At 39.0% G+C, this 25,382-nt stretch overlaps 1 protein-coding gene across 1 annotated transcript in view; it reads right to left on the bottom strand.

The window, feature by feature from the left end:
• The window catches only part of LOC136886841 (RING finger and transmembrane domain-containing protein 2), a 137,303-nt gene that overhangs the window by 47,545 nt on the left and 64,376 nt on the right, over window positions 1–25,382 (bottom strand). Inside the window, exon 4 of the mRNA XM_067159684.2 lies at window positions 18,303–18,419. Coding sequence (XP_067015785.2) covers window positions 18,303–18,419 — 117 coding nt within the window. The remainder of the gene's footprint in view (window positions 1–18,302; window positions 18,420–25,382) is intronic.

The following is a 25,382-nucleotide window of genomic DNA, read 5'->3' as shown; positions in this document are numbered from 1 at the left end:
CGAACCGAACATGTTCTCGAACACACTCGGCCCTAAAGCCATACGATACATAAATCCTAAAGAAATCGTATGACAGAACCGTTCGCGACTTTCTACGGTGTTTCCGTGACACTGCAATGCCTTCGAGACAATATATAACCAAGTTATCGAGGAAATGGCGAGAAACAGGATCTGCTTTTAATAAAAAGAGGGAGCCACAGAAAAGCGCACTAACAGAGGAGACGCTTCTAGATATTCAAGCAAGAACGGAAAGTGTGGTATTTCGCAAAATTCGGCATTACGGGGACGGACGGTGCTTCACTTTATCTTATTTTACGTCGATACAACGTTTGTATCCAGAACGACGGTGATGATTTTAAACAGGTGCTTCGATAAAGGTAAAATCAACATTAGTTTTAAACTTCATTCATTATTAACTGTCAATAATTTAGATTACCGTAATGAAACAGAACTTCCGCCCCGGCTGCTTCAGCATACCGAGGAGTGTGGCAATGGATTGCGGGCAATCTGTTCCCCCGACGTCCCCTGCATAGTACAATAAGCTGCCTCTCCTTGCAGTAAGTCCCTCGTGGGTGCCACGGTTTGTGCGACAAAAAAAAAAACTGATTTTGACGCGGTTTACACCATTGTATAGCGCACTTATCGAGGAAGGTTTAGGTGCAAAAAGGAGCCGAGTAGTGGCGATTTTACAGAAGGACATCGAAGAAAATACGGCCATAATTTATGTAAAGGGTAGCCCTAAATAAGCGTTTTAACGTAGACTTACGTTCCTCGACAATAGGTACATAGAAATAAAAAATTTAGACGCTTTTAGTGTTTGAGTAGAACGCGTATATAGCCGAGAGTATTGAACTTACGATTATGTTTAACGTTTCAATCTATATATATATATATATATATATATAAAGTAATTTGTACTGACTGACTGACTGATTCATCATCGCCGAGACAAAACTACTGGACTTAAAGAAATGAAATTTTGGGGATACATTCATATCAACATGTAGGTGCTCCCTAAGGGAGGATTTTTGGATATTCCGTCACTAAGGGGGTGCAAAGGGGGGTGAATTTAAAAAATGAGGATATCTATATCTCAAAAACTTAAAAGTTTACAGACGTAAGAAATTAGTATTTGGAATCACCTTTAAAAATAAAGAAACACGCATTTTTTCGGGACATCGTCTTAAGGGGTGTGGGGTTGAAAATAAGTAATAAGGAGTTGAAATATGTTTACGAGGATACTTTATGTTAAAAAATGAAGCTGCTACAGACGTGAAAGTTGGTATTTTGAATTTCCTTTCAAAATAAAGAAACACGTATTTATTGTTTTCGGAAAGTCCACTTTAGGCGGGAGAGGAGTGAAGAGGAAGAAGAAGTTGAATTATTCTTATGAGTATACATTTATCTCGAAAACTGGAGGTGTTACAGACGAACAGACATGAAAACTGGTATTTGGAATCTTCTTTAAAAATATTGAAACAAGTATTTTTTTCTCATGAAAATCCAGTTAAGGGGCTGAAAAGAACTGGAAAAGCGGGTGAAGTTTTAAAATGAGTACAGGTATATCTACATTATATGTGAAAAACTTAACATGCTAGAGATAAGAAAGTTGGTATTTGGAAAGTCCTTTAAAAATACAGGAACATGAACCGTTTTGCTTCCGGAGAAGGCACATGATGGGGGGTTGAAGAGAAGTTAAAAGTAGTTGAATTTTTTATGAGGATGCCTAGACTATATCTTAAAAACTGAAGATGTTACAGACGTGAAAGTTGGTATTTGGAATCTCCTTTAAAAATAAAGAAACATGTATTTGTGTTTCCGGAAAATACACTTAGATGGGGGTGGGGATTGGGAAAGGACTGATCAAGGAGTTGAATTCCTTTTATATTTATGCATATCTCAAAAACTGAAGATGTTACAGATGTGGCAGTAGGTATATAGAATCTCCTTTAAAAATAAAGAAACATGTATTTATTTTTTCGACTTCAGAGAAGACTGTTTCACACATGTACAGTTCTATGTCGCATGGTCGTCTTAGCACCAAAAGGTAATACCACTAATATGGTTTACAAAGAATTTATGGGGTAAATGAAACTCAATTTTTGGGCCAGTTTTTATACTTCAGGAATTTTCAAATAATGTCTTAGTACAATGCCGAGGAACGATTACTTTGATCAAATTACGAAATCTACGCGAGCGAAGCCGCGGGTAATTGCTAGTTGACAGATAAAAGAAGAGGCTACCTGTTGTAAAATGAAAACCTCAAACGTAGCTTTCATGAAATAGCGCTTCAAAGTAAGGCAAAATTCGTGCTAAATATATGACGTCACACGCATACTCCGTTATAAGATGGCGCTGTGTTGACTCGCGCAATCAATTGGAGGCTAGCTGTCGTTGTCTATACATCGTGATCAGTTGATAGAATAACAAATTTAAAAATGGAAAATAATGATTTGATTAGGATTCGGCAAAAAAAAAAACGTGCAAAAGAAAGAGTTGAAACGAGAAAAGTGAATGACTGAAGGAATAAAAGACATGAAACGAAAAGGCGCTACTATGAGAAATTGAAACATCGAAAACAATTTACAAAAGTAACTACTTTGAAGTTACTTGTACGGGTACTGTTACTCCCGAACTCTCAAATTATGTCCCTTATTTCACAGACGCATACTACACGGAGTTATTACCCACATTCCAAGTGAATCACGTTCCATTGAATAACATTTATTATCAACATAAAATTTGCCTTTGATTTCTGATAAGTAAGTCTATGAAACCCACAAAACTCTGCGCCGTTACAAGAGTGACAGCCTACCGCCAACTGTTTGTTATAGCTGGGAATATACAGTCCACCTTAAAATTACAAATCATTCTCAGATTAACCACACGTATTCATTATCAAAATACATTATTTATTCACCTCAATACTCTTCTTAAGATAATTAAAATATCCTTCAGTGTACACAAGTTACATGAACGGTAGGGCCTATATGGTCGTTTAGGAATGGTTGAAATATTACACAAGTACATGGTAAAACAGGAATGAGGTAAGAGACAAGCTAGCCACAGAACATACATCTGGAGAAAAACTATCATTAAAATGTCGTCTGCGAGGCCTGTCTGTCACCATAAATTCACAATACTCCCGTGCGCAGTCGAGGCGGGTCGCTAGCGAAAAGATCAAATACATTCCTAGCTTGAGTAAGAGGAAGTAATGTCAGAATTAGCTCGGGGTCCCGCGATTGTCGCCGTCTTTCAAACTGTCAGCCCATGGCTGCACCTGCAGAACAACGCTGTCTGACAGTAAAGTCCAAGACACTAGCATTTGAAAGATAAGTGTCGGGATCAAAATGCCCGCGCAAAAGCGGAAGTAATCACGCCCTTCGAAGCCCCTGACACCATCGCAATACTTCACAACCCTTAAAGGGAGAAATCTACCACTTCTGGAAAAAAAAAAAAAAAAAAAAAAAAAACTTCATGAACTTTAATACAAATTACATACATTGCCTAAACTGAAAAAATCTAGAAAACTGGTAGGAAATAAGAACAAAAAAATCGAAATCTACTGGAACAGATGAAAATTATGTTTGGTTGAATGAAATTTTTCCACCGGAAATGGTCTCTTTCCATTGCATTCTTGTTTTCTCGAGGAAATAATTATGTTCCACGAAGCCTACCTTCTTTCAAAGGCTACATATGATTTTTTTGTATTGCTTTTATAATGCAACAACTCAAGACAAGTCTTATGCCAACGTCGCCTTAAGATACAGCTTCAGCATCTACCTAGTGAGAAAACGTGAAACCACAGAAAACCATTTTCAGAGCTTTCGACAGTGGCGTTCGACCCCACCATCTCCCTAATGCAACCCAAGAGCAACAAGGGTCACCTCGCTCGGTGCTACACACACAACGAAGTGTCGCAAGAGTTCGTAACAGAATCACATACCGGAGAGGCCATGAAACATTGAAGTTACTGCTTAACATCGCAGGCCTACAAAATATAACAGATTATCTCCCAAGCTGAATTTCTGACACAGCAGATCAACATGATTCATTCAATCGTTATCAAGATCTATTAAGTGCCCCCAGAGTCATAAATTTCTATTGCTAATGCGTATTGTGTTCACAACTAAACATCCCTGTGCCTTTCCAAACAAGGCGAATTCACTACATTGGAATTATACTTTTCTTTAAAGCAAATATTTCTATTTAACGAACATGTCAAATGAGATTTGAAAGGACTGTGTATGCAGAAAGAGGCTATGAACTCACGGGATTAACATGTGTAGGTGCAATCAAACTATTATTTCGAGTCAAGGACCGATTATCGAGAGAATAATATACAGGTCAAAAAATTAAAAAAAATTAGGCCTACTTCCTTCTATCATTAAGAAGAGGTTACCGTACCGGTACCCGTATCTTATGCAGGTGTAATGTAAATAATAATCCCTATTCGAAATCAAATCTTCTTCTTACAATACTGAAAAAGCATCAAATAAAATAATATTGTAAAACTAACTTAAGTAACCAGTCAGCCAGAATTTTAACACCGAATTCAGCCTCCTTATAAACAAGAGCATTGTTGGGTACACAATCGTTCCACCACTCGATAAGAACTCTAACGACGTATTCTGTCAGTCATCCAACATAGGGGAAAAATAACTGAATTGCCGTGGCAACAATGACATGGCAACACTGATTAGAAGTATTAAAATACTCACATTTTAAACTGCATTTAGTGAAAAGGAAATGAAGATGGTTACGACTGCCGATGTTCCACTGGCCAGAAATTTTCAGAAACGTTAAGGATCCATAGTTTATGTAGTATATCATACTCGCTCATGACTGACTGCGCTAGGAACTACTTTAGCTATTATCGGCGAGATACGCTCAGGTTCATGACTCACACGACGATGAAGAGCACCTGTTTCCTAGCACTCGAAACATGCGCCCTCACATAAACCACAGAGGTTATAATCTCCTGACCAGTTGAACAGTGCGCAGCTAGCCCTCCTGTCATCATCAGCGCGCACAAACAATGTGAACTAGACTAGTCCCCTACACAACACACAGTTAATCCGGAGCGCACTACATCGTACATCGAACATTCGTGTTGCCAACCGTGTCGGAAATATGAATGCTACTGTCTTCCATTTTCTTTCTCTCTTTAAAGAGGACGACGGATGAGAACAATCTTAAAATAGACTTTGCTATATTCCGAAGCAAAAATAAACCTGCAATATAACAGGTTTCAGCAACGGCAAATGCATTACAGTCTGCCCCATCATTTTGGTGAATAGGTGCCTCGGTGGATTAGTGATAGTCTCCGACTCACGATCCCAAGGTCATGGGTTCGATCCTGGTTGATGTAGGAGACTCTTTTTTAAGGGCGGCCAAAAAACCTTGGCTCCCACATGTCATTGTTCCTGGCATGTTAAAGATCTCTGCCGGTGCACTAAGCGCCACCCAACAAATTAAGTCAACTCAGCCATATTATCAGTTTCAGTAGAATTCTTCTTACGCTACTAGACAGCAGCACAATCGGTAGGCAGACTACCTATATGGCATTACTTTAGAAGGTTTGCAAAGGGTAGCCGAGGTATTATTATTATTATTATTATTATTATTATTATTATTATTATTATTATTATCATCATCATCTTGAAATGAGTAGGCACGGAGAAGTAACGTTTCTAGCAAACTCTTAACTGTAACAAAGAATGGTCAAAGACCTAATGTACTTCCTGCAGGAGACAGAGAGAGCTAGCTGAGTTGAAGCTAAAATTCACATCTCTGTTGTTCGGACTTTACGTACAACTGAAAGTCACAATCACGATATCAACAATAATGTAAAACTGCAAGTTTGCTTGCACTGAGGTTTCAAGCTCCACTGTCTGCAATCCGGACTACTGTTTACCGTAGTTTCCCATTTTCACACCAGGCAAATGTCGGACTGTACCTAAACTAAGGCTACGGCTGCTACCTTTCCAGTCCTCGTCTTTTTTCATCCCAGCGTACCCGAAAACACATCAGTGTTCGTGTTATATTAAACACAGAGGGAAAAGACATCACAACATATGCGATAAAATCTAAATTTAGGTCACATAAATACGCATTGTGGCCCTAAACTCCTTGGACGATGTAAAACAATTTCTGGAGTGTCTAAACGTACATGTTACCACGAAGAAAACGGCAATGACATTGCTTCAACATAATATTATCGTCTCGCATATCACGACTGGTAACTGGTGGTAATGTCGACATACCATTAAAAATACCATACACAACGATGATTTTCCATTCCACAAGAACAATGGTCTTGGGCTAAGACAAGCGGGTGAAAACGAACGATATGTTACTTGCTTTACAATCCACTAAAACGAATTGTTTCTTTAGATTTAGTTTCTCTCATGCGAGGTAGCATATCGGCAATGAGATTACTCCAGTGAATCCTGCTTGCCGCCAGGTTTTCCGCCTCATCCCAGTGAACGCCTATCTGTAAAAGATCCTTTGCAAATATTTCGGTGTCAGGTGCAGCGTAGCCGTCGTCTTACCGTGCGACCACCCAAAGGACACACATAACTGAAATTTATGGAATCTTTGTCAATATCCAACCGCAAAATACTACCTGCAAATCGTAGCCTTTCGATAGCGATTTTATGCAAGTTTCTGCGCAAGACTTTTTCCTTCTTAATGCGATCGCTGTAGTTGACTTTTAGAATACGTCTGACGCACTGCTGATGAAAGTGGTTCAGCTTGTGTGCTAATTTTCCTGACAACTAAACAAGTACAGTATGCGAACAGAGCCATCGATATAATAATAGATTCATAGAGGTATGTCTTTATGATTGTCCTTACAAATAATACTGTCAAGTAATGTGAATCGGTCATTTTCCAGCGCATGCTGTTGTACCGCTACCGGAGCAGTGATTCGCGGATTCAAACCCGGCAGAAATAGTCGTACTTTTGAAGCGCGGAAAAAACGTCCATTCAACACTGCATACCGTACGAGGTTGGCACGTGAAGATCTACGGTCACGCATTTGGCGTTTGCCCTAAAAATGCATGAGAACCGAGCCAAAGACCGCCAACAGAGATATGGTTTACTCTACCGTCTGATAGAATGACGTCAAATCAACTCGCCTGCACGTGGTAGCTCACACCGTACATGATTCATCATAATCATCACTATTATTATTATTATTATTATTATTATTTCAATCGTTACGGTCATCTACAGACCACGTTTACACAATCCACCAGATCTTCTCTCTCAAACTCGTTCCCTTTTCTTTGCACTCCTTCCAGATGTTAAGTCCTTGACTTCTCCTTTGTCGCTCTTCAACCGAGATGTTACAAGACTTGACGAGTTTCTCCGGTGCATCCCTCATTCTCGCAATTTCTTTCCCTCGTGGATCCCCACTTCTTCCAAGTCCTTGTGAACCTCCTTAAGCCATAAAGGTTGTGTCTCCAATTTTTCTTGTATACTAAGTATCCCGTGTGCCAGTCTTTTGGATTCGTCCTCTTAATGCGCCCATAAAATGACAGTCTTCTTTTCCTCATAGTAGTAGTTATATTCTCAACATTTTCATAAAGTTCTTGATTCGGCCTCAACCGGAACATGGGTTGTGAATCTAGCGATTTTTTTGTACCTCAGATTTTCCTAAGGAATCTCCTTTCCCTTTATTCAATGACTGGGTCCGTTACTCTCGTCATGGTTTTCCCCGCATATAGACACTGTGCTCTGACCATTGTATAATAATGTTTTAATTTTGCTTGGATGGTTATGGACTTGGATTTATAAGTTCCATGACAATAATTCCAATATAGTTGGTCCGTTATTGGACATTATACATTTTGCAGCTAACTGTATGCCAGCGTTTTGCTCCAGTGTACTAAGTTGGGCTAGTGCATATCGTAGAGGCCACTGTGTAGGCTACTTGGAGCTACCGACAGTGCCAATGCACTATGAAAGACTTTGTCTCATTTTCAAAAATTGATGCCTTCCCGGCCATCAGATGATAAAGACGTTGATTCCCATAGGGAACGTGAAATATTTGTCCCGAATGAGTAAATTTACCAACTGATGAGCCCAACTTAGCACACTGGGGAGAAACGCTGGCAACCAGAAATGAGTTAGCTGGAAAATTGATAATGTCCAACAACGGACCAACTGTACTAGTGTTATAAATTTACTCATTCGGGAAAAATATTCCAGCTTCCTCAAGAGAATCAACATCTATATCATTACATGACAGTCTGAAAGCCATTTCCATCCTCCTCACCGTTCTATTTGTAGCTTCTTTCTCACTTCCATTCGGGATGAGAATTTGTTCCAGGTACTGGAATTTCTGAACACGGTGGATTTCCCGAAATTTGGTTATGATTCTGTCTGAGATATCTGTTTTCTCAGAGTCCAAATATGTGTTTTTTCAAAATAAATTCTTAAACCAGTTTTGGCAGCCACATTTTGTAATTCCTCGACTTGTTTTGCAGCTGACTGTAGAATGTCAAGAGTATTATAATTCCAGGGATATTTCGAAGAACTGAAAATCTCGCTGTTTTTTCCTTGGAACATAACTGACCACTATCACACAATTCCGAAGTAAAGGGAATGTCTTCACAAAGAAAGGCGTGTATATCTTCAATATTCGTCGTGAAATGTTTATTGCGGATATCAGCGTTTTAACCGCAATTAGCTCCGACGAGGGAAACGTTTTACCACAAACCTACATAAAGTGAACTCTGCCAAGCTTAAGATTGCCAAACATGCTAAATTACTGACACTCTGAGATAAACACAAGATGACTAGCGTTTCCACAAGAGCTATGATTTTTATGCATTGATTTCCGTGAAGCCAGAGGCTGATATATTTTTTTTATTAGTTTTACGTCACACCGATTCAGTTTAGACTAATGGCAATGATGGGACAGGACAGGGCTATGACTAGGAAGGAAGTCACCGTTGTTCCTAACGTACAGCCGCAACATTTGCCTGGTATAAAATGGGAAACCACGGAACACCATCTTCAGGGCTGCCGAGAGTGGGGTTCAAACCCACCGTCTCCCGAATGCAAGCCCATAGCTGCGCGACCCTAACCGCACGGCCAATTGCTCGGTCTTCTTTTGGATTTTGGACATCAAAGGACCACGGAAAGTAACCCTGTGCATTCATCCCGACCCTTCTTTACTCGACTTCCAAAAGTTCATCCTTTCACTTTGCTGTTTCCTCCTCTCTTGCGACTTACCTTTCCTCTTATTCTCCTGGAAACCCTGGAAATTTTGTATCAATCTCCTGAAAGTTGTTCTGCCTTGTATTGTATTGTCTGTTATTACAACCTGTCATATCTTTTTTTTTTTTTTTTTTTTTTTTTTTTTTTTTTTTTTTTTTTTTTTTTTACACCTTGGATCCACTGGCTGGCATTCTTGCTCTTGTATACCTGGTAAAACACTTGTTTTGTCAATCTGCTGTTATCCATCCTCATTATGTGACCAAATATTAAATTCTCCTCTTTCTGATCATGTCTGACATCCTTTCATTTCCTTCGTCCCTGTCCTAGATCTTTATTCCTCCTATGTCTAAACTCCCCAGATTTTCCTCAATATTTTTCTTTCCTTTTCCTCTGTCTCTTCTATTTATTTCACCAGTTTTCATAGAGAACATGGATTCTGTGTGGTATACACTCTCTCTCTGGTTTGATTTTTGTGTTGTAGTGTTTTAGTTTTCCTCGAGAGATTCTTCTTATTGTGGTTATCTTTAGTCAGTTCCAGTTTTCTTTCTGTTGATCTGTTTGCTTTCAGAAGACTAAGTACACTGAGACAAGCCCAGCAGACAGGATCCATCCCAGTCAACCAACAAGTTCCAGTACCTGGCTGATGGCCGTATGGATGGTGATATGCAAGATGAAGAAACGTTACGGGAACACTATGTGACTGAAATATGCCTGTGCGTTTGAAATCTATGATCTACCGAACTGTTATCTGTCTAATGGCGTTGTATGGAACCAAAGCCACCAAGTATCGTTTACACATCATAAAAATGCGCATGGTTCGTTGGACAATGGGCATCATTCTATTAGATCATATCCACAATGATACACTGAGGAGACAGTTTGATATGGTCTCATCCAGGAGAAAATGCAAAGACGGCTACAATGGTATGGCTATGTCTTAAAAGGAGGATCAGGAACTGCCCACGACAATGATCATTCAACTTTAATGCTGATGCCAGCAACCCCAAGCCAGAGCTAAACAACAGTGGCAGGACACCTTCAAAGCAGATATGAAAATTTGCTAAATACGTTTGACTGAAGCCCAGAGCTGCGTGAAGTGGTGAGCAAAGATCCAAAGAGCGGACTTGTACAACCGTCAAGAAGCCATAATGTCTCCAAGCTGAACCCAAGGAAGGGATCAGACAGTGTCTCCTCTCATCATCCCTCTTCCATGCTTTCGGAGATGTACTGATGAAAGAAGCAACTGGAAGGTACAAAGATGGGAGTGAAAGTAAATGGAAAATAATTCAGTATAATCAAGTTTGCCAATGATCGGGCAATATTAGTACGAAGTGATATTCCCTGCAGTCCACAATTACCAGAATGGTATGAAGATAAAACACATCAAAGACAAAATACATGGTCACACACAGACAACAAAAAATGCATCAGGTTTGAAGATAAATGATGTGCCAGTAGAACAGAACCTTCTGTTACTTAGATGATGAAATAATGGATGGAATATGAATAACTGATATGAAGAACAAGATTACACAAGCTGTGATTACTTTTATGCAAAAGAGCACCAACAAGCTCAATCTCTTCCTCTGTACGAGAATTCTGCGAACATTTGTCATGACATTTTATAGTACGCCTTAGAAACCTGGACGATAAACAAGACTGACGTCAAAAATGTGGTGTTTCTGGCAAATGATAAAGTGAGGATTATCATGACTGTTAACTACCTCGTGGAAGACAAACGTGTCTTACAAGACCTCGGTGCAAGCAGCTACGCAGTGATCATGCAACCTGCAATTCCTTAGTGAATTATCACGCCCTTGGACTGAATAATTCACGACGACGATGGGGTGAGCTGTGAACTTGCACTTGTGAGATAGTGGGTTCGAACTCCACTGTTGGCAGCCCATTTTCCCATTTTCACACCAGGTAAATTTTAGAAAGATGATGCTGACTACGAGAATGAATTTCCATTAAAGTGAAGTGGAATTTTTAATATCTCTGTTCACTAAACTAGCTAAATTCCTTAGAAAAAAGAGGAGCTTCCTTGCAAAGACCACCAGTCATTTTTTATGTGTTAAAAATGCTTGTTAGAATGACGTGCCCGTGCTCCACTATAAAAACATGTAAAACTGATCTTAGTCACACCTAGTTTCAAATTAAAAACTTGCGTTTTTTCCAAAGTCCCCTTCTAAGTAACATCATCGTTCCAGACCTCCAAATACCAATAACTGCCAGCATATAATGGCTCTACAAGAACAATATCAACTCTTAAGGAACGTAGGTTTTCGTGGCTCATTGTATTAACATAAAGAAATAAATGAACTGGATTAAAGCCACTATATATATATTTATTTATTAATTAATTAATTTATTTATTTAATAATAAAGCCAAGCTTTCAGCCAAATTGCATTGGCCTTCATCAGGGCATATGAAGTTTTGCCTCTGACAGTGAGCAAAGAAATTCACTGAAGAAACGTGGAAGTCATGCCCATACTATTCACGGCCTACCCCACTAACTGGACTCAAGGATCGTGGCGCTGTGCTGAGGTGGTTGGGAAGGAAGTTACTGATTCACCGCCCTCTGTCGACAGTTTGAGTGCGTCCCGCTGTGCCATGGTGGTGTTATGCATGTATTTCTGCAGTACAGGTCTCCATGTATTTGATAACTTGAATAATGCAGAAGAGAGTGCAGTGGTAAATGAGGATGATCCAGAAATGGGGAGTGACATTGCAATGGCAGAGGTAGAAATGGCTGTTAAACAAATGAAAACAGGGAAAACAGCAGGGATGGATGGAATGTGTGTGGAAATGATAAACACAACAGGACCTATTGGTCTACATTGATTATATAGGCTGCTAAGGTGTATATGGAGGAAAAGTAAGTACCTGATGACTGGTGAAAAGGTGTAATAATACCAGTATTTAAGAAGGGTGACAGGAAGGTATGTGACAATTATCAAGGAATTACACTGTTGTCACTAGTAGCCAAAATATGGAGAGAATAATAGAAAGGAGGATGAGAGGAAGGGTGGAAAGAAATGTAGAAGAAGAGCAGTATGGATTTCAACAAGGGAGATCAATGACAAATCCTATATTTACCATGGGATTACTGAAGGAAAAACAGTGAAATACACAAAAGATCTTGTGACGTTATACAACAGTGTTAATAGAGAAAAGGTGTGGGGAAACGATCGAAAGAAAAGGACGCGGAAGGCAATCAAGGGAACTAGTGAATTTTTTTTTTTTTGCTAGTTGCTTTACGTTGCACCGACACAGATAGGTCTTATGGCGATGATGGGATGGGAAAGGCCTAGGAGTTGGAAGGAAGCGGCCGTGGCCTTAAGGTACAGCACCAGCATTTGCCTGGTGTGAAAATGGGAAACCACGGAAAACATCTTCAGGGCACTGGTGAAATTAATGTATAAGAATTGTTCCACTTGTGCCCAGACTCTAGTGGGGAGAACAGATTAGTTTAGAAAGGAAACTGGACTAAGACAGGGAAGTGTATTGTCTCCACTTATGTGTGTAATGGTTATGGATGAAATTCTAAAGAAAACAAAGGCAAGATATGGAGGGGATATAAAAATAGTGTTGCTTGCAAATGACACAATGATCTGTGGAGTCAACAATACAGAAGGGCAAATCCAGCTAGAGGCTTTAAATGAAAATATTAAGAAATATGATATGAAAATCAGTGTGAGGAAGAGCAGAACAGTGGTGATAAGAGGAAAAAGAGAAGGAAAAGGAATTGTTAGTATCAGGGGACAAAACCTTGAGGTTGTTGAATACTTCAAATATTTGGGAAGCGAAATAATGCAAGATGCAAGGTTTGGGTATGGAGATTAGGAGAAGGATACAAGGGGAAACTACCGGTACGTTGTACCAGAATGTAAGGAGCCTGGTATGGAACAGAGAAGTTCCTATGAAATGTATAGAGATAAAGTACAAGATGTACTATACTCTTATATTAATGTATGTATCAGAGACTTAGACCGCAAGAAATGAAAGTAAAATTCAGCCCAGCAAGATGAAGTTGCTGAGGAGTGTGGTAGGCAAGACACTGTATCACGTAACAAACAACAGGAAAGCAAAACATCAAAATAGGTATTTGGTCTTATCTATAGTAATTATTCACTATTAACATTCCAACAGAATTCTTCACATCCTTAATGGCTGGCAATCAGGTATTTCTTAACCGAATGCCAATGTTACTTTACTATGGACAGCACTAGAGATTTAGCTAAGGACTACATTTTGGGAAGCACTGACCTAGAGAAGCTTTAACGGGGACACTGTGAACAGAGGGAGACTATATCTTAAAAGATGATCCGTCTGTGCTGGGCAACGGCAGACATACATTTTATTTACACGATGCTCCATCGGTCCATGAGGCCCATTTGTACAAAACTTACGTGGATCTCTGCTACATCTGCCGCATTTACGAAGAATATTATCCAATCAGAATTTTGACTACATATGAGACAGCGGCAATATTATATCAAGTTTATTACTTGTGAAACAAAGACTACAGTGGATGGAGCCAATTTTTATTCATAAGATTTTACTGCCATCACCATATTTTAATGCAATAGTTTCTAACTACATATTTTATGTTAAATTATCTCAAACAACTTTATAGATTAATAAATTACAGTTATGTACGTCCTTTCCAATGCTGACAACAGCTCAAAGAGCCAAAACATGTACATAAAAAATAATAATATGTTAAGTAATCTATAAGATTATGTTACAAAGTATTGAATAATTAATTAACATAGATTTCCGTGGCTTATTGTATGAAAATAAATAAACAAATAAATATGCTAACAGGATTAAAGCCACATATGTATATTTAACAAAGCCAAGCTTTCTGTCATATTACATTGGCTTTCATCAGGGTATATGAAGGTCTGCCTCCGACAGTGAGCAAAGAAGTTCTTCGAAGGAACGGGAAAGTCACGACCATACTAGCCAGAAAGCACCTCTTCTTCGAACGTTATTTACTAGGGTGAATAACGTTGCAGATGCTGATAACCGCTCGAGGGCATTAAGAGAAGAAAAACAGCTATACGTCAGGAGATGTAGCACAAGCTGTGAAGATCAAGGAGCCTGACAGGGATAGTACAAACCAGGATTACAGAAAAAAGTATTCCTACCTTACGAGGCAGGTAAACTGACAGAATAGGGCACATTCTTAGGAAGTACAATGTAATTCCAGTTTTCACCACAGACCAAATCCTTGCTTCGACCAGTCTAAGGAAAACCACCTCTTGGAATACAGAGAGTCTATGAAATTCCATGTGGTTGTTCATATATTGGCATGACAAAAAGGCTTGTTAACACCAGGCTGAAAGAACACATCAGATCAGTCAAGAATGTCACTCCTTCATCCTCCACGACCAGTCTGCATAGCAGAACACTGCTACAGTACAGACCATCAAATGCTCCTTGACCAGGCAAAGGTCATCGGGCCTGTAGAAGACTTCTATGCTCAACTTGTAAGGGACGCCATAGAGATAACATCAACGGGGAAGACGGCTTCAAGTTATCAAATACACGGAGACCTGTACTGCAGAAATACAGGCATAATACCACCATGGCATAGTGGGACACACTCAAGAAACTGTCAACAGAGGGCAGTGAAGCAGTACCTTCCCTCTCAACCACCACAGCGCGACCATCCCCGAGCCCAGTTAGTGCAGGGCCGTAGATAGTCATGGTCGTGCCTTTCACGTTCCTTCGAAGAATTTTTTGGTCACTGTCAGAATCAGACATTCACATGCTCTGATGAAGGCCAATGTAACATATTTATTTATTTATTTATTTATTTATTTATTTATTTATTTATTTATTTATTTATTTATTTATTTATTTATTTATTTTAAAGTACTGAATAGCTTGATACTCTATATTTTAATTTGGATAGTGAACAGGCTCTCGCCAAAAATAAGGTAATAATGCTAGACTCGGGTAGGGGGTCCAATGGTAGCTACTCCAAACACTCAAGGTGAGAGAACCTGGAGGTTATCCCTTTCAGCTGTCCTTTGCAATCGGCAATAAAAACTGGAGACACCCTGCCTGTTGTAAGAGGTAACTGAAAGAAGATCCCAGGGGCTTTCAACTTGGGAGTGTGGGCTAGCGACCACAGTTTCCTCATTTTCACCTTTCTTATCCAACATCCCTCAATTTATTGTTATTCTCCTCCAATCCTGAGTGTATATATTTAACAAGGCCTAGGGAGACATATTTTCACACTCATGGGCACTTCCTCCTTCAAATGGTAAAGGTAAGACCACTTACCTTTACTTTTCCCCTAATATAGTTAAGAAGAAATAGTTGCCAAGTTGTATTTTACATGAAAACAGCATTCACCCTACTACAGTAACAGGGGAATGTTTAACAAACAACTATTGCTTTTGGGAGCAGAAACTTGAGAAATGTACTTCTGGCTCCTGTCATTATTCTAAGGCATACTTTTTTTTTTTTTAATTTTGCTTTACATGACACTGACACAGGTAAGTCTTATGGCGACGATGGGATAGGAAAGGGCTAGGAGTGGGAAGGAAGCAGTCGCGGCCTTAAAATTAAAGTACAGTCCCAGCATTTGCCTGGTGTGAAACTGGGAAACCACGGAAAACCATCTTCTGTTGACAGTGGGGTTTGAACCCACTATCTCCTGGAAGCGAGCTCACAGCTGCACGCCCCTAACCGCATGGCCAACTCGCTCGGTACGGCGTACTTTTGTATGCAGGAGTGTATAGATGGGAAAGAACTCATATCAATACATTAATACATACAATTTTTAGGCCAGCCCTGTAGTTTAGAGGTAGCGTGGCTCTTACTTGGAAACTATGGGTTCAACTCCTGGCCAGGCCAGGGATTTTTACCACGATCTGAGGACTGATTCGAGGTCCATTCCGCCTATATGATTACAATTGAGGGCAAGATGCCGGTCTTGGTCTAGAAACCACATCAAAGAAAAGTACAATAAGTTCCACCTTTTCAATACATTATATTATGTGACAGTTTTACGTTACAGTTAAACCTTCACATTTTTGTACACTCAGGACCGGTTTCGACAGTGTCCCTGTCATCATCAGCCAAGAACAATTAATCGAGGACATTAAACCTTACAATATTTCAGGTATGATATAACAGTAAATATAAAATTATACATTATCTACCTACAAAAAGGTGTGAACATGTCCAGGTAAAAAATCACGATTAAGAAAAATCATGTCCTGTAGGGTGTACATTTATAAAAATTTTTTAATTAAAATAACGTGTTAAAAATCTGCTATTATATTATAGCTATAGCAGAATATGTTTATAAGTGTAATCTATGAAATTATGGCACTCAAGACATATAGCTATGTTTGACAAGTTAAAGGTGTTCAAACATTTAGTTAAATGGTGTTCCACTTAAAATATGTGATGCAGTCCAGCTGAGGTTGTAGTAAATATGTTTGTAGGCTTGATTTTGGTATTTTTAACACTCAAGACATATAGCCATGTGTGACAAGTTAAAAGTTGATAAAACATTTAGTTAATGAGGTTCCACTTAAAATATATGGTAAAGTTCAGCTGAGGCTACAACTTGGACTTGAGGAGCAGATGATTATATAAAATATCAATATAAGTAGAAATGAACAATTTAAATGGGTCACTGCTTGTTGATGTAGATGATCAGCAAGTCCTATTAAACAAATATGCATGTCGACATGTGGTTGTATATCATCTTGTTGAGAAGTAACAAAAGTCCTGGCTGAAATGGTGCTTGTAGATCTTATATTGTAGGTTGTGATCATATGAATTGATTAAAAGGGATCCTGATCCAAGTCGGAACCTATAAGAAATAAAACGCGATATAAAGTTACCGTATTTAAGAAACGAAAGGGAGTTAAATTCCGCAAAGTATTGGTGAATGAGAAACTCACCTCAGGTGCCAAGTTGATGGTAGACGGAACGTAGTGGAACTGACAGGCTGAAGAGAGACGATGCCTAGAAGGGAGCAGAGAGGGGCGGAGTTACTGAGTTAGGGGAAGGAGGCAACGCGGTAGAGGCGGGACTGTGATCAGGTGGGCGCGTGCGATGGTAGGGGAAATATGTAAGCATGTTGTGTATTGTTTTGAAGATGGATCGGTTTTTTGGTATTTTAAGAGTGTTCATTATTTTGATAAAAGTGTCAAAAAGTATTGTAGGTTTTTCGGAGAGATCGTTAAGGTTAAAATTTGGGTTATTGTATTGATCGAGTGAGATGTAGAATTGTTCGGTGAAATCGAGTATGGGGCCTTTATTTATTATTTCAATGATGTCTATGTCGTTATTCATACCATAAAATTTATGTTTATAATCATGTATATGTTGGCCTATTGCGGAAAATTTTTGTATTTTATCGCATTTACGTGTTCAGTATATTGAACGATCTACCGGTCTGTCCAAGGTAGGTGCTGAGACAGTCGTTACAGTGGAATCTGTAGACGCCTGATTTGTCAGAAGGGTTAGAGGTATTGATTGAGTTAGAATTGTATAGGATATCTAGCTTTCTGTTATTAGTTTTGAAGGAGATGTTAGTCTTCTGTTTCTTAAATATATTTGTAATTTTGTAAATATTACGGTTGTAGGTAAAGGTTGAAAAAGATTTCGATTTAGTAGCTTCTTTAATTAGGTTCGATTTTGGGCGATGTCTGAATTTGCTGATTATATTTTCTATAAAATTCTTGTTGTATCCATTATGAGCTGCAATATTGCGTATAGTATTTAATTCTTTGTTAAGGTCTGATTTCGGGACATTAAATGCTCGATGTACTAAGCTATTATAAGTGGCCCGTTTATGGCTTAGGGGGTGAATAGAGTCTTCTTGTATTAAATACTTGGTCTAGAAAGCCAAGAATAACAGCTGGGAAGATTCGTCGAGTTGACCATGTGACACGTTGTAATCTGCAGGCCTTCGGGGCTATTGTGCCATGGGGTTTGGCTTTTATATGATTTTTAGTCCATGTTTAGAAGAGAAGGAGCTTTCAATATCATCTCGATAAATGTTTCAAAAATAGACCAGAAGACAACTCACCCGCCCGATGGTCGTAGATCCCCTTTGCAAGCAGAATGAGGAAGAAAGGTACATATTTGTAGAGGATGGCCAGAAACGCTCTTGTTTCTGGACTCTGACGCAGAAGTTCTGCAGCACCTGCACAGAAGGAAAGAAAAATATGTGTAAAACATAGGAGTGACCAGGCTAAAATAATACGACCAGCATTACCTGGGGTCTGTTTCATAAAACTGAGTAGCTTACTACAGAACAATTATTATATTTCTACTACTGTTTTAGTTTTGTATTTCATAAATATTTCTCTACCTTAGTAAAAAAATGTTAATTTAGCAGACTAGCACATATGATGGCATATTAAATTTATAGGTGGTAACATTTGTTGTATGAACTTAAGAAATACCTGCTGAGAATAATAAAAGTCATTCATCAAACCTGTGAAACAAGGCCAAGGTATGGTCCACCTGTCAATACAATTAATATACAATAGAACGTGTTTACTTATTTACTACATCGTAACATCGTACATGTTTCGAGAACGGATGCAGTCCCTTCTTCAGGGGCTAATAAAATCTCAAAATCCCTAGGGAGAACATAAATCTTCAACACAATGTTAAAACAAACATTCACATTAAAATAAATTGTCTACATAAAAAAAAATGCAATAGTTGTGTTTCTTGCCGCAGTTTGAAACACATTTCCTGATCTTATCGAGACAAAAATTGTTCATGCTAATACACTATCGTTCATTCCACGTTAAGAAAACAGTATTACTCTTATGACAACAGGGTTGCCATATCGAACGGCTCTGCACAACACAATCACGGGGAAACGGCGGCACATAAATCTGTGAAATTCAATATTTAACTTCAAGATAAGAAGCGGAATATACTAAGCTGCAAATAATTTGTATTGACTAAAGGGGACGGGGAGTTTACAGGGGCTATTTTTGGTCTGTACAGAATCAGAAGTAAACTACGGCACATAAAAATCCTCAGCACTGAAGTGTATGGTAAATCGGCGGAGAAAATAGACAAATAATATTTTTATGGGATCGAAGGGTGGATGCATGTAATAAATTTTCCCAGACGGGCTGAGTGGCTCAGACTGTTGAGGCGCTGGCCTTCTGACCCCAACTTGGCAGGTTCGATCCTGGCTCAGTCCGGTGCTATATGAAGGTGCTCAAACACTTCAGCCTCGTGTCGGCAGATTTACTGGCACGCAAAACCTCCTGCAGGACAACATTCCGGCACCTTGGCGTCTCCGAAATCCGTAAAAGAAGTTAATGGGATGTAAAACTATTATTATTATTATTATTATTATTATTATTATTATTATTATTATTATTATTATTATTAAATTTCACCAGGCAACATGGGGTACTACTGCGCTGTCATATCGCTTAACAAAAGAAAATAGCAAAAATTAAATGCGGTCTTAAATAAATAAAACAGCGGTAATTAAAATACGCTTAAGAAAGAACAGCTAAATAACAAAACCAAGCACAAACAAAACACATGACAAATTTTTGTATCAGTACAAGTTATGCCATAACTTGTCACTGCACACCACAGCATCAAAATCTTCAGTAACAACTTCTGTACAGTACGAAAATAATACATCCCACACACATACTATGTAATATACAACCAAAGTAAAATATCTGTCATTAGACAACTTTATGGTACTCACTCAACAGAACACAAGTACGCACTGATTTACAGCCTAAAACACACATGCAGTAAAGAAACATTGTACGTGACTTCACTACAGAAGTGAGCTGCCCGTGGTTCACAGATGCTTGTACCACAGCAGCATAGAAGGCAAATGAAGCAAGGCAACGAAGTGATGGCTGTTCCCGCCATTGTACTTCGTCCCTTCGAATGTATTTATGAAAAATAAAATGTTATATAGTAATTTTAATATCTCACGGGCAAAAATGCCTCATCCTTTTTATCTATATTTCATAATACATTACAAAGTACAGTATAATATCACGAGGAATCATGGGTGTCTCAGAGGGGGTATGTTCACTCGTAGGTCCGTAAGAGCAATACTGTTTTCTTAACGTGGAATGAGCCACAGAACTTTTCGTTACAGTTCATTCATTCATTCATTCATTATTTATTTACCATAAACCTTTACAGCATCTATGGAAGGTCAGGGGAAAAGGACAAGCCCCTTACACGTAGTTCCAATCAATAAGTACTCTATTCCTAGTGTAGTGATTATTTTATTATTTAAGAGCTGATACCTGAACTGCTGTTTAGAACATAATTAAAATTAATATTTTAATCATGAGTTAAAAGTGACTATGTTTGCATTAATATTCCAAAGCAATTCTTGCTACGGTACCAAAATGATGGAGCAAAAAAAATATGTTTCAGCAGTCATGGAAAAATGCCACAGGTAGTTGTCAGGTCCACCCTGTCAATATTTATTATAAACTCAGTTTACACAATTATTATTTGTACATGTTTTGAGAGTTGGCGACACTCATCATCATCATCATCATCATCATCATCATCATCATTTTCCAGCTCCAGTTTTTCCCGGGTGTGGTGTACAAGCGCTCGCCACTTTTTCCTGTCAAAGTATAGTTTTTGATGCTCTATATCCTCCCACTTGGCATTCCTCTTGCTGATCTCTGATTTCTCTGTGTCTATCCATCTTTTCCTTGGTCTCCCAACTGGCCTCTCCCCTTTCACTTCTCTGTCAAAGTAACTCCTTGCTGTTCTTGCTCCGTCCATCCTCATAACATGTCAAACAATAGTAGCCTACGTCTTCCTAAAAACTTGGTAACAGTTATTTTGATGCCAGCCTCCTTCCTGTTTGCTTCATATCTAATCTTGTCTTTCCTGGTCTTTTGGTTAATTGTTCTGATGAATTTCATTTCTGTTGACTGGATTTTACTATTTGCCTTGTTATGCAGGGTACACGTTTCAAATCTATATGGCCACACTCTTCATCAACGATTTGGACATTTCTCATATTCTAAGAAGCATTAACCTAACTTATACTACATTAAAAGCACAAATAGATAAAAAGGTAAAAATATAAATCAAACATACTAAAAAATTCCCTTTATAATGCTTGTCTAAATTGCATGAATAGCTGTTATGTTTGTCCTTAATGTTGAGGAAGCACTTTAAAAGTTCATATTAAAAAACCACCATTGATCTCTTGGATGAAGTCAAAATTTAAACAATTAACACCTATGATAACATGCGCTGCATAACTGGTACTGTAAACTCAACACCTTGACAGTGGTTACCCGTACTTAGTCATATCCCACCACTCCACCTGAGAAAGGAAGCTCTGCTGAGAGAAGCAAAGAAGATCTGGTCATCTCCCTCACTACCAGTTCAACTGGAATTTTGTTATCCATCGTCACAACAACTTCGATCTAGGAGACCAGCAGGTGAACTGGCCGGCCGACTCTTGAGGGATAATTTGAATCTAAACCAGAGCTGGGGTGATGAGTGGTCATATTCAAAATCTGGAACTAATGCTCGTGAGCTAAATCCAACTTGGAAAATGAAGGGATTCAAACTCCCAAAAAAACTATGGTGTCGCCTCAACAGACTGAGAACTGGACAGGAGCGCTGCAATTTCTTACGCCATAAGTCGGGTTGGATGGATTCTTCAAAGTGTAAATTCAGTGAAGAGGAGCAGACCATGGACCATGTCGTCCTGCGCTGCCCTCTTCGTGCCTACTCCGGAAGCCCCAGTGACCTGTTTCATCTTTCAGAAAGTGCTGTAGAGTGGCTGAAAAACTTGGACTTATGATTTTGTTGTTATAATCACCAACGATTAAATAAACCTATGATCTTACTGTTAAAAATCCTGCTAAGATGATGTTATCCTCCACAAAGTTAGAATAAGTTGCCTCATGATACGTAGTTTATCTTTTTTGGTCACATTATGAGAACACCAGAAACCAGATTAAGAAGACAAATTATATAAAAACTCTGGAATCTGAAGCAGCAAGGAAATTAGAGAGGATATGGAAGAACTATAAATAACTCTAAACAATTTGCGAAACAAAACAAAAAAATTAAAGAAACTGAAAACATTAATTAAAAAATAATAGATTAAAAAAAAAGTACAAAATGAGGTGTTCATTAAAAGTTCATTTCCATCAGAGAGAGAGAGTGTGGGGGGGGGGAGTGTGTGTGTTTGTTTGGTGGGCCTTGATTACACACTGATAAGATGAGTGCATTCAAGAACCAAATATGAGGTCAAGGTCAAAGATTAAAAGGAAGCAATCAATATTGTGACGCACAAGTTTTCACAGACGCATGGTAATGTTATCTGTGGTCATCTCAACTTGTTTTTTTATGAGGAAATCACAATCCAGTTTCTTAGGAGTTAAGACACATCTGCAACTAAACAGGGAAACCCTTTTAAGGATATAGAGGAGTACGAGGAAGGAGTTGATGAGGATCACTGAAGTTCAGCTACGTTCCGATTTGATGCAGTTTAGGCTTTAAATTTAGACGTTATAATAGAAGTGGGAATGGTACGTTCATTCGCCACCAGCTGGCTCCCAGGACGTGGCACAATGCTAGCGTTCGAAGCGGAAGCTGAACGAACCATCAGAATCAGTCTAAGCGGTTCACATAACGTGTTTACGTAACATATGACATTAACAGGTGTATGACATAGACACAAGTCTGGAATGAAACATCTGGCGACAAGGAATGTACGAATTTGGAAAACACCGAGACGAAATAACAATAGTGAAGGGACAGGGAAGGGAACTACCTACATAAATTCTTAATGGCCGGCAACCAGGTATTGCTTAATTGATAGCCGGTGTCCCTGTTGAAATTATTAGGATTTCTATGTATTTCCACAGCTTCCCGTATAATCCTGGACCTGTAGTGTCTAGTGTGGGTAAGAGCTCGAGCATCTTGGAACATGACATCATGACCCGACGATAGAGCGTGCACAGCTATTGCCGATTTGTCTGGTTGGTTGAGACGAATATTACATTCATGTTCTTTGATACGGGTACCAATGGAGCGGCATGTTTGGCCGATGTATACCTTACTGAAAGTACAGGGAGTCATTGTTTAAGATGCCTTCCTCATGGACAGTTGAGATTTCTTCTGAGGAGGCAGAGCACAGTACTCTGCGAAATGTAAAGAATTTCACCTTATTTTCTTGACACGGCATAAGCCCAAAAGCCTATACAATATCAATGTTTGGCTTTGTCAGCTGTTTTATTAAAATTTAGGTGTGAAAGTAAGTACAGTAGAACCTCCGTTATGCGTAGTAGTAGTAGTAGTAGTAGTAGTAGTAGTATAATGGTACATGCATTATCGGACAATGTTTCGCTTTGTAAATATAGTTCAATAGTTCAGGTTTCCAGTATTAACATACTTCGTCAACAATACATTATACACGTAGCCTATCGTCTTCATTTACTTTCATCGAAATCTTCAAAAAATTATTCTTAACCTCCAAAAATGATATTTCAATTATCCAGAATTTTGATTGTTCAAAAAACCTTCCCCCTCTTTGTTTAAGTTATCAGAGGTTCTACTGTACTGTACTTGCCAAGGGCCCTAAGACCTCAAATGTGTATGGGCCCATACAGGATTTAATCTGTCACTTGATCCATTAAAGCTGCTAGTGAAATTAGTTATAAAGTATTGTCACTTACGGGAGAAACCAATTAACTGCTGCTGTTTATTACAGAGCCATTAAATCGTAATGATCTGATATGAACACAACAGAGTGTGTTACAATTACTTCAAGATCTCGTGAAGGGAAGGCAGATAAGAGTGGCATTAAGACTGGAGACTGAATGCCACTCAACACCTATGAGCAGTTAGTACATCATCTAAATGAACTCAATGTACTGATCCAAAAGAGTTGAAGTAAGCGAAAATGAAATAACGAAAATTGCCAGTATAATAGGCGGGCCCATTAGATGCTCGTTAAGAACCTTTGCATAGTTATGTTTTTATTTTCCGGGCTTGTAGGCTGAGGTCCAGGAGCTTGTGATTGTCCCGACGTTTCATTGAAGGAGCATAACAGATACAGCCGGTTGAGACAGGCAGAAAGATCATCAGTCGCTGAACACTCGCTGCTAGCAGGTCATGACATACAGTACAGCAACACCAAAGTACTGTCAACGACTGTGTCTTATTACGCCCGGCTACAAAGGGAAGCCACTGAAATCCTGAAGGTCACCAGCAGCTTCAACATAAGAAGGAATCTGAACAGGTAAATAAAGCTTGGTTTCCACTCCTGAAAGCCTTAAATCGTAGAGGACACGATGGCCACGACAGGTGATCAGTTGCCTGTCTCCGCCAAGGCAGGTCGATGTACATCAGGCGCCTTAATGCTTCAACCATTGGCCGAAGAACAGCCAATCAGCGACCGCCCCTCCAGCATGGCGGACCAATAGGCGAGCAGCGCACCATAGCCTTTATTATATAATGAGATGGAAATGCAACGTCACTCCATTTTTCAATGTCAGCTTCGCAGCTATCGAAGTCTGTTGGAACCTTTGATAAGGCCAAACACAGTCTTTGGTGAAACGTCGGCACCATCACGTAGTTCTGGACCACGGCCTACAAGCCCAGAAAATAGTAACATGATTTGTAATGCTGGCCACGAAAGCCTCAATTGCTATAAAGAACTATAATACGAGGAAAATAATAATAATAATAATAATAATAATAATAATAATAATAATAATAATAATAATAATAAAAATTTGAAACAAGTTGAAAAGGCTGGACTTAGGATCTCCTTTGAAAAAACCAAATACTTGACTAATATCCCCACAGCTCTCCAACTTCTACAGACAAGGCTGGTGGTGGTGGTGATTGTTTTAGGAGGAAGTACAACTAGGGAACCATTCTCTATAGATCATTAATCAGAGAGAAAAAATGGAAGGGATCCGACACTACGAAAAATGAAGGTATCGGCCAAAGAAAGGAAAGGGCCATGAAGGGTGTGAAAATGAAAGACTCCCAAAGATTCGCATCCTAATACCGTTGGGGTTGAAAAGAACAAGAGTTGACCAAGGAAGGTTGGATAGGATAGATGAAATGAGGAGCCTGGCACAAGTGGAAGTAATGCCAG

The sequence above is a fragment of the Anabrus simplex genome, chromosome X (genome assembly GCF_040414725.1).
Source record: "Anabrus simplex isolate iqAnaSimp1 chromosome X, ASM4041472v1, whole genome shotgun sequence".
Lineage (NCBI taxonomy): Eukaryota > Metazoa > Arthropoda > Insecta > Orthoptera > Tettigoniidae > Anabrus > Anabrus simplex.
This window is presented reverse-complemented; position numbering and strand designations above follow the sequence as displayed.